The 16,757-nt window shown below is 37.2% G+C and overlaps 1 protein-coding gene across 2 annotated transcripts in view; it reads right to left on the reverse strand.

The window, feature by feature from the left end:
• Positions 1 to 2,754: 2,754 nt before the first annotated feature.
• The window catches only part of UNC5D (unc-5 netrin receptor D), a 167,782-nt gene continuing 153,779 nt past the window's right edge, over positions 2,755 to 16,757 (reverse strand). For both annotated transcript variants that reach the window (XM_049831254.1, XM_049831253.1), the window contains exons 11-16: positions 16,102 to 16,270; positions 14,128 to 14,355; positions 11,529 to 11,678; positions 7,778 to 7,942; positions 5,730 to 5,908; positions 2,755 to 3,495 (exon numbers count right to left, since the gene is read on the reverse strand). In XM_049831254.1, the coding sequence (XP_049687211.1) occupies positions 3,291 to 3,495; positions 5,730 to 5,908; positions 7,778 to 7,942; positions 11,529 to 11,678; positions 14,128 to 14,355; positions 16,102 to 16,270 (1,096 nt within the window). In that variant the 3' untranslated portion in view covers positions 2,755 to 3,290. The remainder of the gene's footprint in view (positions 3,496 to 5,729; positions 5,909 to 7,777; positions 7,943 to 11,528; positions 11,679 to 14,127; positions 14,356 to 16,101; positions 16,271 to 16,757) is intronic.

Here is a 16,757-nt window from a genome sequence, read left to right on the forward strand (position 1 = left end):
TTTTTCAGCCTAGACAAGAGAGTGAGTGGAAATTAAATGTGAGAGAAGCCTGTAAAGAATGCATAATATACAGATAAGGTGATTTGGTAACAGTTACTCAGTATTCCTTACTGCACAGAACTAGGGGAACCCAGTGCAATTGTTAGGCAGCACGTGTTACAAGAAAGGAAAGCTTGGAAAGGAAGGGCTGTGTCAAAAAAAAAAATGCAAAAGAAGATTGTGGCAGTTGTTTCTCCTCGATATTGTTCATGAAGGCCAAGTGTTTCAGTGGGTTCAAAAGGGATGAGTCAATTTGTTGAAGGACAGTATCAGTGATTCTTAGACACAGTGGTCCAAATGCAATCCCCCTGCTGAGGAAGTCCTTTACTACAGGGCATGTTTCTTACACTGTTTCCCTAAACTCTCCATCCTGGTCACTATTAGAGATAGCACACAAGACTAAATGGATTTTCACCTGAAATAGTATGGCAGTTCTTACAAGACTCAGGTGTGCAGCTGGATAAGCTCACATGAGAAATGTAGGCTAGTGGTTTGGTTACTGTTTCAAACCCCATTACAGTGCAAGAAAGGTAAATAAGTAGTATTACTACTAAATAAGTGGCATTTCTAGTCCACTTAATACAAGAGCATCAAAACAATAATAGGTTACAAAAAGTCAGAGTTCTTGATTCAGATCCACTAAAGAAAGATGAGTAACAAAGAAGCTGCTTTAGCAAAAGTGAAGAAAACCCAGGAAACAAAACCTAAAGGGAAACAACAATATTGAGCACTGTAAAATTAAAATCTTACCTTGGGCCCAAAATGGAACAGTTTCTTTTCTGGCATTGTAAGAAACTCTGACATTCCTTTTCAGTACGTTAACTAACTCAGACACTAGACTTACTTGGATTTTGGTGTACAACCCAGATCCCTTCACTCTGAAGGCCCTTTTAGATGTACTTTGGAGGAAGTCACTCTAGACAGCTTCTGGTTTCTCTCTTTCTCTAGGCTTTACCGAGCATTCAGTAGGCAGAGTTGGGTGTTGCTGTACATAGAGGTTTTTTTCAAAGCTACCCAAGTCTTGAAAGTAAACACTGTGCATTTCCTGAGAAAAAGCTTTAAGGTCTGTGGTCCATACAGCAGCTCTTTTGACCTCATATGCTGTGTGTAGCTCACATGTATTTGGAATACAAGAAGAGAAAACACATACAGCTCTTCGGAGTGACATGAATATGTTACAGCACCTGCAGGGTAGTACTTAGGTCTCTGTTGTGGTAGCTCACCTAGGCTAGTCTGAAAAATAAAACTGCATCTGAGGAGAAGCTGAGAACAAATTAACTGCTGGAGAGTGACTGTAGCTGGTTTCCCAGACAACGACAGCTCACTAAAACTCCACTGCTTTTCTGTGGATGCCATTCCCTGTTTTTTTTTCTTTAATTCATGATATTTTGTCCAATGAAGAACAGGTTTCCGAGGAGGAGGACTGGAAGTCGCTAGAAATATAATTCAAATACAGATAGAACCATGTGCTGCTGAAAACAGTGCAGCTTGCTGCCAAATCAGCTGGTATTTTTGTCTCAGTCTTAAATATGCTTGCAGCCATTATGATTTTCCATTGCAAACAGGAACTCTCATGGCAGGCTGCATGAAATACTAAAGTGCAGAAAATGTTTGGGGAAGTCAAAGTATTTAGAAGTCTAAGACTATTCCACCCTGCTGAGCTGGGAAAGCAATAAAATTTGCAATTTCAGATGGGTGAGAACAAGCAAAGTCTTACATCAAGAGTTGTTCATCATACTTTTCAGAACTGGAATCCTGGGTAAAGAAATAGTTTCAGATTATTATAGATTTGCACACTAAGTACCTACCCTGTGGCCTATCATGCTGCTCTCAGCCAAATACGGGGGTAAAAAAAACCCAGAATGCTTGTTTTCAATTTCTTGCATTTCCATAAAGCTCCTAAAGTCTTGTTTATGTTCCTGCTTTATACTGATTGTATTCCTATCACCAAAACTGATAGCCTAGGGCCAGAGCTAATGAGCACCTTGGCTAATTTTAAAAAATATATGAGTAAAAATAATGGTTAAATTTGGCTCAGTACCAGTTCCACTAGGACACGCTCACAGTGACAGCTCTCTTTTTGGTTCAGTTGAAGTAATAAATTATTTTTGTACAAAATGGATAAAAAATGAGGAGAATTATCTAGTTAGATTCTGGTTTTGGTGGTAAATGCAATATGTTTGTAACTAAACCAAACGTAACACAGCCAGCTTTATATCCTGTGAAATTTCCATATTGTACAATGAAATCAAGCCAATTTTTGGCAGTATCATGTAGGGTTTCTGGTTTCGGTCTGAAACTAAACCAAAATCAAGCTTTGCTGATTTGATTTCACCTTTACTTTTTAGTTTAGCCCCAGAACATGAAGCAATAAAAAAAATGTGTAAACTTGCTAAAATAGGGCTGGCAATTTTCTGCATTTTATTTGGTGGCTAAATCCACTCCCAAAGAAACATTTTTTTGACTAAGTTTGCAGACCAAGAACTTTAGAAAATTTCTCTCTCACACATGCACACTCTAATTTCACAGAGAAGGGTTTTGTTCTGTTATTCTGTTAACAGAATAGGCAGGAAAGCTCTGCAGCAAATGTACATTCATTAAGTGATTGAATTTTTAAAAGAAATGGTTTGGAATGCACATGCTACCAATTAAATAGTTATGAGATCTTCTAATTCCTCAAACATCTGAACAGGATAAGGCCAGATTTTCTTTTTTTCTGTAGCAGATACAAAGTGACAACATGATATCAAATGACATTTTAAACCCACTCTTTAAGTAAGTGTGGTAAGTTAGAGATGCAGGACAAAAGGGAGTCAAGGCCCCAAGAAGACAAACCTTTAAACTAGGATTAACCTCTGGTGGCTCTAAATACTCAATATCAAATTTGCTGATTTTCACTAGGCATTATATTAGCATTACTGTTTCCTAAATACATTATGTCATAATATTTACCTTTTATGGTTCTGTATCTCACTCTTTCCTGCCCCAGGAATGATAGACATGTAGTTTGGTTTCTGCCATTAAAAGATGAATTTTAAATGAGAGAGGACAGGAAGAAGCTTGTGTTTTCCTTATTACTGAGATGATTTTTTAGTAGGGCTTCTTCTGCTCCTCCAACTGAAAACTGCATTGTGGAAATGAGTGTCTGTTTCCATACACACTGTGCAGAAACCCTTATTTCCTCCCTGCCAAAGAGAATCTCTAGTGTAATAGTCAAAGCTGGCCGTCAGTTCTTGAGTGGAAAAAAGTGACTAAAGTCCATTTTGTCTGCTGTAGTTGAAGTCAGGCTCCTCAATCTCAGTTTCTGTTACGTCTGAGATTTTGGAGTGTGTCCTTCCTATTTCTTCCAGGGCACAGGCTAGGGAGTCAAGATCGCCATCATGTTGATGTCGGGCTTCCCAGAGGTCCAGAATGACAGCAGATGGACTGCTTTGTGTAGCAAAATAGGAGAGATTCCTAAAAGGAGGGAAGAAAAAGGTAAAACAAAAAGGATGAAGAACAGCATATACTGTAGCTACCATGGACGTAAAAGTGCCCTCTGTTGTGCCTAGTGCTATAGATGCGTTTAAAAAACAAAAAACCTTCAGCAAGACCTAGATGAGATGAGTGGAGGAAACCCTGAAGAGGGGACACAATGGTGCATTTATTCTTCAAATGTCACTTGCTCAGTTTAGCAGAAGGAGAATGAACAAGGGACTTGAATATTCTGAAGCACATAAATGCTGGCCAGCAGCACCATCCTGTATAGTTTAGAAAACAAGTCGGTTCTGGAAAGCATCATTAGTAAACTTAGCAAGTATGCGTCAGGGAGAGGAATTATATAACTTAAATTGATGCTTGTGATTATGTGAAGATATGACATCTTTTACTTTGTAAATTTATATCTTATTTATATGTAGTGTTTAGGACTTTGCAGGGATGAGATTTGCAAATAATTTGGTAAAACAAAGTGAGTATCTTAAGCAAGTTACCCTATAACTCCTTCTATTTATGGGCTTTGGACATAATAATCTGAATAAATATTTTAACTTCACATTCACAAGCACAAATGTTATTTATACATTTGTATTGCATATAGGTACATATATATAAATACGAGAAGAAACGGAATAACCTGTAGCACAGAAAAGGAAATTTGGACTTGAATGCTATTGTTTAGGTTTTTAAACCGACTCCAAAATAATTAAATATTTGCTACTGACCATTTTTGGACTGTTACTCATCAGTGAAAAACAGGCAGATACCATTTTTTTTCCCCTCAAGCTTTGCTAATTACCTTTCCTCAGGACATTCATCTCTATTGGTGATCAAAAGTTAACATACAGTGACCAGTTTGTGTGTGTGTAGTACAATTCCAGCTTTGAAGAAGTTCTTTGTAGCAACAATATGAATAGTTTTAGTGCATTGCAAGAACAGATTACTGTCTAAACTGAGGAACTAAAGCCAGGCTGTTACTCCTGTCAGGTAAAACCTTGACTGCTACTAGTAATACCTAGACATAACTACTAGTATGGCAGTGGCCTGTATTTTGAAATAGATGGGGGAAATATTATGATGACCCTAATGGATTATGCTGTACAACAGCAGATATGTGGAAATCTATGAAGTCAAGTATTTGTGCTCTACCATCTGGTTTTATAACTACATTTTGGGTTGTTTAAACTGCTCAAGAACTTCCTTTTTCTATCTATGAATTTGATTTTATAAAAATAATAGATATTGCAAAGACCCTACCAGGTGTCTCCAACACAGAATCAAAAGTTTAAGGGTTATCACAAATTTGGTCTTACACAAGTCAATGTAATCTCCTTAGTACACTGTCTCAGTTTCCTGAGAAAGAGAAATCTCCAGCTTCCTCTACGCACAAGGAACGGAAACCAGGGGAGAGTAAAGTGCCTGACAATAGGTAGTAAACACTGCTAAGTAAAGCTGCAAGACTGTAAGTTACTTTTTTTCTTTGGTTCAGATGTGGTTTATTGAGATTACCATGCAAAGCAACAAGTCAATGAAAAGTTATTTTGCTTGATTTAAGTATCCCTCTACCTTCTTGGGAACATATTTACGGCATTCGTGACAATTGGAAAATATTTCTGTGAGTGAACTGCCTCCACCAATTTAATTTAGCCAAGTGGAAAAAGCAAAAGAAGTAATAAATCAGTTTTTACAGCTTCTTTCAGTTTTAATAATCATAATTTTATTACTCCTAACAGTAGAAGCATGACTTTCTTTTTTAAATATGTCTTTTCCTTAGAAAAAATAAAATCTGCAAAATGTTTAATTAATTTTGGAATAGAAAATATGTGGACAGAAGCCAAGGCAACAGGCCATATGATTTTTTTGAGAGAACACGCAACCTCTGAAGTCCTTCTAGTCTCGTACTTTACCAAGACTCCACTCTTGTGGGAGTACAAAGAAAAGGTCCAGCCCAGAACAAAGAAACTGACGTTAGAAGCAAACATACATCAGACAGGACAGGGCACACTGATTTATTCAGAGGAGAAGGCAGTTCCTGTTTTCAGCAACTAGTTGTATATAAAAGAATGCATGAACTACAGCTTATCCTTGATAGTTAAGTATGTAAATTACTATGCACACATCTTTAATACCAGCAGACAAAGAAAACCATAACAGCGTTAAATTATTGCCATTGCATATGTAAATGTTCACCTTTCAAAATTGCCTTCCATTACCTGTTAATGCTGTTTTTTTGTGCTAACATCTGCCAGTCTTTGCCTTTGGCATTGGGTGTGTCAAATGTTGCACAGATTCGTTGTCTGATGGAGTAGGGGATTTTGAATGCTTTTGGACCCATCTGTGCAGGGAAGTTGCTGTCTTCATGTGCAAAGAAAGTGATGGTTTCTCTTTCATTCTACACAGAATATAAAAGCAAAGCAGTTGGTTAGGGCATCAGGCTTTCTGTCTACGGTTGGTCTGTAGGTGGCTCTCTTTAGCACAGTAACAGAGTAACACCAAGAGTCCTATGGTACACTCCTGTTGAGAAAAGGGGAAGTGAGACGGGATTTCTGCACAGAATTTTCAGAATGAGAACAGCTGTGAGTGCAGACAGTTCTGTACTCTTTTTGCTGCCTTGTTATGCAGGGATCTATCTACCTGCAGTGAGCCTGTCCATGTATACCTATTGGTGTATCAAGTCTGCTTTTGGAGAAAGAAACAACCAAACCTGAGCCTGCTGAGATTGCAGCTACAGTTTGTAGAACTGACAACAGAAAAATGAATAGCTAAGAGGTATTTTTCCGATTTGTGAAGGAACTTCTAGAACATCACAAGCAGTTATATATAAAAATATTTTAAACTGCGTCATTTTCCTTTTACAAGTTTCCTCTTTTTTTTTTTTTATTTATTTTTGTGTTATAGATGAAGTCCAATAGAGCAGTGATTGGTAGATGGAATGCCACAAAAGCATATGGGTTTCTAAATCTTTAATTGCTTAAGCCTAAAATATGGACACATAAATCTCACATTTGTGATTTTTTTAAAAAACACCTAAATTCTGTAAGTTCTTCCATATTAAAAATGTCTTTGGAATCCAGGTCCTTTTGTAGATCTGGCCCATTCTTTTCCTATGAAATTATACCACTCTTGTATAATAGAGTCACATTTCCATGCGTTATTTGTTTCAGTGCAATGCGGCATAAATATTAAATAACAATGATGCTATAGTCTCTTCATATAACATTTATGACACATCCCAAAAGTCATCCATGCAAAGTAATAGCGGTGCTGTAGATATATCTCATGGTCTGACTGTTTAAATTAAATATGCAGAACAATAGTAGAGTTTCATACCCTGCACATGTGCGATAAGCTACTGCTACTTGGTTAGTTCAAGGAATTGCAGTATGCAAGTATTCAGTTGTTATTTATATATATTTTTTAACAGTCAAATTATCCTCACTCTTCAATCACTTTTTGAGATAGGCATGAGAAAACCTTCCATGCTAGCAAATCCATTTGAAGACAAAATTGTAACATGCTCTGGGGACTTGTGGACAGATAGGTCCCTTAAAAAAAAAAAAAAAGAGGGAGGAAAAAAAAACCTGCAGCAGCAACACTCTATTGAGAGATATATAGAATGACAGAAGTTTTTTTATGAAATAACAATAAAGAACCAATAAAATGCTTGGCCGTATTCTGAGGATGTTTTTATACAGAATGATGTTTGTGGTTTTCTTATTTTGTTGCTGGATTCTCTGCATAGTGCATTTAGCAATGATCATCTATCTTTAATCCAGAAGTATTAATCTGGATTGATCAACAAAGATGTTCAATAATCTAAAAAAAAGCAGCTGAAGTTTTCATTGCTATAGGACACATCACCAGCTCGCTTGACTAGATGTTTGATATCTTTCACCTGTGAGCAAAACTACCATCCTTGCAAGACATTCTGTGTATACAAAAATGCTCTAGTAAGTGAGTAGTCAGTGCCCTAACAGCATACAGGCAATCCATCCATTTTCAACTCTCAGTGCTCTGCAAACTATCAAAACCTTTTTGCAAGAAAACTATTAACACCAACTCAATTATAAATTATTTTTAGTGTTTTAGAATCTCTGTGCTTTGATTTCTGCTGGAAATGGAATTGGTAAGGCTTTATATACTTGTTACAGTTTTGAACAGGGCATAAGAAACTAAACAGATAGAAAGGACAAAAATGGGGAAGAATCATGTCACATACTACACAGCAACTTAACAAAACAAAACAGAGAGAACACTTTACCTCTAGAATGGATGTCTGGATCTGTAGGATTTGCTCATGACCCTTGACTTGTCGGACGCAGATCTTGCAGGACAGCTGTGTAGTTGCAGGTGTGTAGCGCTCCAGTGAAAAGGCACAGTGCAGCGGCTTCTGGCTGCTGCACCACACACGAGAGAATGGGACTTCCTGTGAGAGAAATGTTTCCCACAAGAACAGGGAAGCAGGCATGAAAGAGAGAAATTGTGACAATCGCAAAATAGGAAAAAAGTCCATGATTTTTCTCTGCAATTGCGTTTCTACTAGCATCCCTGCAAACTCAAAATAGGACAAAACTAATAAGTGATGATTCAATTGATAAATACTGAGATGTTACATTTACTGAAAGCTTAGATTTCATTCAGTGACACACATGATGAGAGACTCCCATCTAAAATAAAACTTGAGAAAGGTGCACTCTTACTCCAATCTGTGTCTCCTTGCCATCACTTTGTACTACAGAATCCAAAAAAAGGAACTTCAAATCAAGAACTGTTCTGCCTCTGTAAGTTAATGCAGTATAGAGCATGACAGCGTATTTTCTATATTTATGTTCCATCCGAATTTAAAAACACCCACCTGCCTGGGTAGTCACGTGCAGCCCACTGCACATCATTGGTCAGTCTCAGTTTTACTTCTTAGTTTCATCCTGTTATATTCTGTGACTACTTTCAGTGACTCCTCTACTTCAGCCAGGGACAGTTTATGGGATGAATGCCCTCATCAAATGCTACATAGACAACTGCAGCAATTAATCATCAGAGATTTCTGGCATCTCTGGTTGCTTTGAGTTCCTAAAAACGTACGGAAATAGACAGGAGAAGTACATAGGGGGCAACTAACTTCTGTTTTATGATTACTTTGTAAATACCAAAGGTCTCTTGCTGGTCTCCTCTCTTAATGCTTTTGGAATACTTTTTTTTTTTTTTTTAAATTCTAAACTAACATCAGCTACAAACCCACTATGGTGTTCCACACTGTGGCCCTGAAGGCCTGTAAATAGTAAAAACAATTAAACCAAACATTAATTTCTATTAATTTCAAGATATTGGAAAATACGGTAGAATTGGCAACCTGGAGAAGAATGTAAAAGGGAAAAAAGACTGATATTAATATTTCTTTCTATTATATCTTAGCATTCATCCATATGATTATGGGACAGCATTAAACAGCTTCAGTGAACAATTATTCTAACACAAGAAAACTAGTTTAAAGATTTTTACATTAGTTTTTCTAGAGGAGGATTATGGATTTTCAGATTACTCTGTCCCTTTTTCACACACTACTTTTAAATTTTAGCATTTATTTGAAAGGCTTGTGAAGCTGATCCTTCAAAGAAAATACAGTAGTTACTATATGCAAAATTTAATCTGGGCATGCATTCTGCTTGCATTTTTCAGAGCTTTATAAAGGGTTAATAAATGACAGACAAGGACATAAAATTTGCTGCCTGTAGGCAGCTATAATTCCTTCAGTATTTAATACTCATAGTTATAACTGAGTGACCTGTCAACTAGTCACTTGTCATAATTAGCTGTTTAAATCAAGTAAACCATGAATTTAACTTAAACGATCAATTTAAATATGGAAGCTCACCTAAGAGCTTACAGCTCAGAAAACATGCATTTCTTCATTCTTGTCTTCCTATAAGCCATTTTTACTGGACTTAGGTTGCAATCTTTTCTGTGCCCCTGAAGATATTAGCTATGCACTGGTAATCTCAGAATATACAGCTTCAAACATCAGCCTCACACAATACTTCAAAGTACAGTCAAGGCTAAACTAGGGAGAATATTGTTGTACTCATAGTTGATAATGCAGTTTACTGCTTCTTAAGAGTGTCTCAGCCTATCTGTAACGATGCACTAAGTGATAATGATAAGCTCTGCGTTTAGATCCTGAGGTGGTAGCAGTAGCAAGGTACCAATAGCGATAAAGAAAACATTAGCAAAATACTAGAAGTGGAGCAACTGTAATTAGATTTTTCCAGAGTAATCATCTCTGCTTTCATTCAGAGTGGAAGAATCACTCAGCTGAAAAGAATTATATGAAACACAATACAGGGGGGCAAAGCATGGTGGAACGATGAGTGTTTAAAGTATTCCAGAAATGCTTTCAGTTTTATTCTCCCTTTGTAATTAAGTTCCTAGCAGACAGAGGGAATGTAAATCATCTCATAGCTACAGACAGACACTGGATCCTCTAAGAGACACAAGATGCTAGGAGGACAGCTGCTTTTAACCCCCAAAGGTGCCTGTCTGGCTTCTTAACATGCTTGTCACAGCCTCTTCCTGCTCTTAACACCCAACCAGTTTTTAAGGGTTCTCCCTAGTTACTTGTGAACATGGTGGGAAGGATGCCAAGCACTCAGCATCTGCTCCTGCAGGATGGCCAGGACAAACAAATGCACTTAGCAGAGTCTGGAGAAATTCTGACTACCACCTGCCATTAACTGCTTTTATGCCACAGTTTTACATGATGATTTATTCATCTGTTCAAGCCTTGAAGCAGGATCTTTACTTGTCTGAAAAATCATTAACATAAGTCTTGCCTCATTGCACTATCTGATAATGGTTTCATTTGGTGGACCAAATGACAATTATGCAATAGGCTCCTTCCAGTTGTTCTTGACAACCAGAGCAGCCAGCTTGTTTTTAAAGTGTGGTATGCAGGAGAGAAAACAAGTAAACACTGGAAGAAACTCCACATGAAGAAGTAGATTTTTTTTTTTTTATATATATATATATATATATATAAAGGCTGGAACCAAATCAGAGCTGTCAAGAGAGTTGGGAAATTTCACAACACATTTCACTGAGAGGGAAATACAAAGCCAGTATAAGTTGTTCTGCAGTTTCTCTTAGGAACAATTATTACCTGTCCAAGTCATCCAAACTATACTCAATTATAAAATGTAAATATTTATTTGGCTTCAGTATCATTCTGTCAGCAGAGGGTGTTTTGCACATGCTTCTTTTTAACCCTGAGTGGCTGCTGAGAGAATGGCAATGTGCCTACTACGATCAAAATCTTCAGCAGGTCTGCCGTTCTATGCCTGCCTTAAAGCAAGCACAGCACTTAAGCATTCTTCTGTGGGTTATGGCTCCCTCATCTGACTTTTTATTTTTTGTTTTTATCTTGCAGCAGTAAATTTAATAGCTACTTTGGACTGTGCCACTCGCATTAGATTCAGCAAAGTGATGTCCTTGCTGTGCGTGAAGATAAATACTGAGAAATTTGCATTGGCTATCGTGTCTTGTTTTAACAGCACCCTGCAGTTCAGTTTTGACTGGGAACTCTGGACTATTACTTGCCAACAGAGGACAAAAATACCTGAGTTCAATATACCATAAGCAATATATTTATTCATAGAAGTTGTATGTAGCATTAAGAAAAGTGCTGAACTGCACACAAAGTATTTTGAGGCCTCTGAGTCACTCTCAGAACTTTGCATGCACCAGGGACTCAAAATCAGCAAAGGAGGTAATGCCCCAAAGAAATAACTTTGCAGAAATTATCAGGCAGAAATAATCCTCCCTGAATTCTTAACTACAAAGAAACATTGAGGCTAGACTAGCAAAATCATAAGGCAATGCATTTTTGTTGCATACTCAGAGATTAGAAACACACCTTTCAAAAATAAAAGGGACCATTGTCTTTTCTGGGTTATGCCTATACCAGTGAAAATTCTCACTTCCTCTGAATTCAAACGTAAACAGATAAAATTGACAAGTACCTGACATGCAGTAAATGGTTTAATTCTCCAAAGGAAAGGAGGGATATCAAGGACAGATATCTGAAGACTGAAGGTATTCCCTTTGAAATGTAAAAGCTTGGGTTCCTCCAGTAGTTGTCCTCCTTGGAGTTTTTCATCTGAAACCACTTCCTGCAATGGCAGAGGAGGAAAGAATTTTTTCAGTATTAGGATCAAATACCAAATCTAACGAAAATCTATCTTTATGGAACGTGAAAATACATCTTTATGTTTATGTACAGCATATCAGGGTGGAGTATTTCTCTCATGGGTCACATGACGGTATGACACTTGACGTACAAAGCTCAGCGAGATATTTACTTAACAGACTAAAAGGAAGATAGACAACATAACGCATGCTTGGTGAATAGTCTACTCAGCTACAGATTAAATTGACAGCAGTTTTGGTGAGAAAGTACTCTTAGGACTTTAAAGAGCACTGAAAGAAACACACCAAGGGTACGCTTTAGACAAAATGCTTCAGTTTCATTTTGCCTCTCTTGGACATTTTCAGAATTACTGGACAAGATCCTGAGCAATCTTGGAAGGGCTGACTTTGAGCAGGAATTTGCACTACAGCCCTCCAGAGGTCTGTTCCAACCTAGATTTTTATATAATTCTGTGAATTTAAAACATAATAGTAAAAAAATGACCCCTGCCTGTACTTACACAATGTTTATTCTTATACTGTTACAGTAAATATACTACTAGTGAGGAGGGAGAGCTTGCAGAAGTCTTTAAAAATCAGCTAGCAAGCAGTCTTTCAAAATTACCTTTTTTTATCCACATAAATTATAAAAAATCTGTGTGCATCGAAGAGGTTTAGTGCTTGTCAGTAGTGAAGTTATTTTTAGAAGAGCTACTGGAATCTTTGTGACCTTCTGAAAATATAATGACTGCTAGAGCTTTCTGACACTATAACAATGGATTTCTATTATAAACAAATTTACAGGCATTCAGTTTGTTTTAACTCCTAATGACTGGGTTTATATGAAAGAAGGAATAAGGAGGGAGACTTTAGTTTTTGATTTTCAACTGCAAAGGGAATAGCTTATTTCATAACTATTTTCAAAATTCCCTGCATGTGTTGGAATTTTTTTTTACATGTACCGTAGTTGTATAAACACTGCTCCACCTTTCATAATGCACATGGTCCTTAATTCCACAAGGGTCAGCAGAACTACAGCAAAACACAAAATACAAGGGACTTGGTTCTCTTATATTTTGAGAGCCAAGTTTCCCAACACACTAGGAATTGCATAAAGGGCAAAGTCATCCGTTAGAATGGCAAGTAAGGTAAGTTTTCACACAGGAACAAAGTGAAAAATCAAGGAACTTTGTGTCTTTTATAGGACTGCACCATAAAGGATTAACAGTGTCAAACAAAACTTGGGTAAGCCCAACTCCAATACTTTATTCCTAAAAATCTGTACTTTCCATGTTCGCCACTTAATATTTACACTAGCATGAAGTTGATGCAGCATGCTTTTAAGGGAAGTATAATTTCATAAATATACAGTTGTCTCATTATGTACAAACACCCTGTTCTAATTTCTGTGAATGCAGAAAACTGGTAATTATTCTTCTAACAATTTTCGACAGACTCATCTAGGAAAATACTGGTAGCCCACGAATTGTGTGTTATAAAGGGTATAATTACAAAGCTATTGTAAGTCTTTAACAATCCTTTCAGTGGCTTTGCTTTTATTAGAGGCACATAGACATTAGTGCGTGTTTCATTAAGATTCATGTTTCTGTTCTGTACAATAGGAAAAGGAAGCAGAATTCATCTGTCACAACTGTCTTCATTTCAGTTCCCAAAAGAAGACCATTTTGTTACAGCTTCTGAGTTTACTAAGGCTGCAAAAGCCAGGGAATTTCATTGGTTTGTCTTCGAATGCCATGTAGAAAAATCATGCTAATTTTAATAGCCTCTTGGGGATAGTTTTGTGTTGGTTCTTTTTTAAAAGGGGAAATGCACAATCATAATTTAATTTTTGTTTAAAAAGATGGTGAGGAAATCTCTTTCTTCTTGCTCAAATTGTAAACAGGAGAGGAAATCCTGAACTGACTAATGACAGTGCAAGGGTAACGAGTGTGATAAATACTATACATCAAATGATAATGACTTACGTGTTCCACTTGTAGTGGAGTAGCACTCAGCTCCAGATGCAAGCAAGCTCTGCCTGTGCCATGTAGCAGCCAAGGCACTGAGCCCAACCTAATGCTCTTTGCTTATCAGCTGTAGCTTTGTGCTGTGTTAACCATGGCTACGTGATTTTTGGTTAGTCTAGAATGTGGGCAGAGTGGGTTTCCATCTGCCTGGCAAAAAAATGAAAAGACAGTTTGGCTGTCCTAAAGCTCTTGCAGTGTAAATCCACAAGTGAAAAACACTGCAGAGAAATTAAGGGACTGACTTACTCCAAGTCATGCAGCAGCAGCATAAAAAACCCCACAGTATTCTCATTCATTGGAGTTCTGGACTGTTGCTGTTGCCCAGGGACTATCCCCAGGAATAAAGGAATTTTAGTACTCAATGGAAAAATAACTAAAACCAAAATAACAAAGTGAAACCATTTACCTGAAATGCACAAGGTGTGTTATCCATACAATATACTCTCAGATTGTAATCCAGAGAATTGCAAGACAGGCAGCCAAAAACCGCTACTTTCAGCTGTCGAACGGCACAGTCAGAGATCGGTTCTCCAATAAGAGCATAAGTTCCAAAGCTGTTTAAGAGAATGTGACAGGCATAAGGATCCAACAGGCAGTAGCAAGAAGTAGTTTCCTCTTCCACAGACATCACTTCCTGCAAAATGAAACTCAGGTTAAAAAAAATTAAAATAATAAAATCAATAGGCCTTGACAATAGGAATCATGACATTATTTGTTTATTTTTATTCAACTAGAATGTAAAGTATTTCTGAGAGCCCATCTGCCCACTCTTTACTCATGTTGACCTCAGGGAAAGGGAGACGGTAGACTACCTGTATGAGTAAATACTCGCTATTTAGCCCTGAGTCAGCAATAGGATTTATAGCAATATATTGTGCAGAATTCAATGTGTACAGCATATAATAATCATGATGATGTGTAAGCAATCTTAGCATGTTTTTTCAAGTGCTCTTGACTCTCTAGCTAATTTTTTTTTCCCAATGTCAAGTTAAGAAATTACCTTGAAGATTAAAGTCAATAAGCAAACCTTGAACAATAGTTGGTATTTGACTTCCTTTCAGAACATCCATTACAGTTAACATTTACCGTCATCAAAAAACTACCTATCCCACTCTTTTGCCTTTCACGCTTAGTTCTGCATTACAGCATCATTAGATGAGGTATCTGAGCAGTCTACAGTCTGGTGTTACAATCCTCATTAATTCCAGGGTGTTTAACCAGCACTGATAGACCTGACTAAGTATTGAGTGCATCTAAGGTAGGAAAACTAAGCTGAACTTGAAATGGTTTAAACAAGAGCAACAAACAACATAGTTGTGGTTTAGAGGAGGAAAAGGATAGAGTGACTTATGGTATCCATGAATGTTTAACTACTGGTTTTTTTCTCCCCTCACAATGCAATGAACCAAGTAGTTCCATCAGCAGCAGTGCAATAAAATCTGATTGATTGACTATGGATTTGTGTCTAGTTACCGGATTCTGCAGTTCTAATTACATGTACAGTGAACACTTTATAGTTGGGAAATTCAGCACCTGTCTATCCTGTGTGGATTTCTGTAATGTTGAATAACAGTTCAGTTCATGCTTTAGCCATCCCTTTATGAGTATTATCAGTAGGCTGTCTCCCCAGATGATGCAGAAAGTTTAATAAGTTTGAGTGCTGCCTACCAAGCGGTTTCAGTCGAAGATGGCCAGTGGGCTTAAAAAATGCAGGTGGACAGACACAAATGATCAAATGCCCATGTCATGAATGCACAAAGCTTAATTTCCCCAGTAAATCAGAATTAGAAAATGCATGTTCAACTAAAAAAGGAAAATATTTCATTTAATGTACACTAACCCTTCAGAGGTTATGAGCACAGCGTGATCACCGAATGCCCATTAAAATGACATATATAAAGAGACAAGATTTTTAAATCAGGAGGATCCTTCTAGGTTAAAAAAAAACCAAAAAAAACCCAACAACAAAAAACCCTTGACGTTTATACTTTTAACCAGTTCCATAACTTTATGTCATGATAAATTCTTGCGTGGACAAAGACATGAGTCTTTGTGGAAGCTATGATCTATCAAAACAATGTTTTTAAAAATGAATGGCTACTGTCTCTATTATTAAGTGATCTGAGAAAATGAATACTTTCTTATGTCACATAGGCTAGATCATAAAGTTGACCCTTTATTGCACATCTTGGTAAAATAGTTGAAAACAGTTCAGCTGCTTCTTAACAAAATGCAAAATCTTTTTTTTGTTGTTGTTGTTTATTTAAGATGCCTGTTTCTATCACTTACATAATCTTTGACCTGTGCCTGCATGAATAAGAGTAATCATGTTTCCATTGTTAATACAACCTTTTAAGCGGGAGCAGAAGTCTAAACTTACCTCCCATTTTCCTTGCTGTGTCCTTTTTTTCAAGTGAATATTCCAGTGCTCTGAATTTACTTCTGCGCAGTGTGGTATCGTCAAGGCAAATGGGGTGCTGACAGACAAGTCTGAGGGCCCACAAGTTACCTCTGGTCCTAGAAGAACATCTGTGCCTTCTGGCTGTAGGCTTGGGGGGGACGGGACAGGGACAGAGACAATAACGTCTGTCAGGCTCTTTTTAATAAGGAGTGAGAATTTACTTTAACTGCAAATTTTAAAATATTTTAGTTAAAATCTAAGTACCTCACTCATCCGTTACAGAAAAGGATAAGCAAGCCAATTACTGTGCTAATTTTCACGTGGAAGCAGTTGCTGGAGATGAAACAAAACTCTTAGGCCACATCTACTCAAATCATTGGCTGGTCAGTTTAGGATTCTGGTCTCTAAAATACATTTCAATTTGTTTAAATCAAATACAACACTAAAATTACTCTATGCAAGTAAGCCTTGCTTTATGCACCAGCTGGTAGTATTACCATCTAATTCTGCCTTCAAAGACTGTAATCAACAATATTTTCACAGTACTGAAGATAAAACAAATTGCGGTTTTAAAAACACAGTCTCATAAATTTTTCCAGATTGAGCGTGATCTCCCTGTTTTGAAAACACATTTA

The sequence above is a fragment of the Accipiter gentilis genome, chromosome 28 (assembly GCF_929443795.1).
Source record: "Accipiter gentilis chromosome 28, bAccGen1.1, whole genome shotgun sequence".
Classification (NCBI taxonomy): domain Eukaryota; kingdom Metazoa; phylum Chordata; class Aves; order Accipitriformes; family Accipitridae; genus Astur; species Astur gentilis.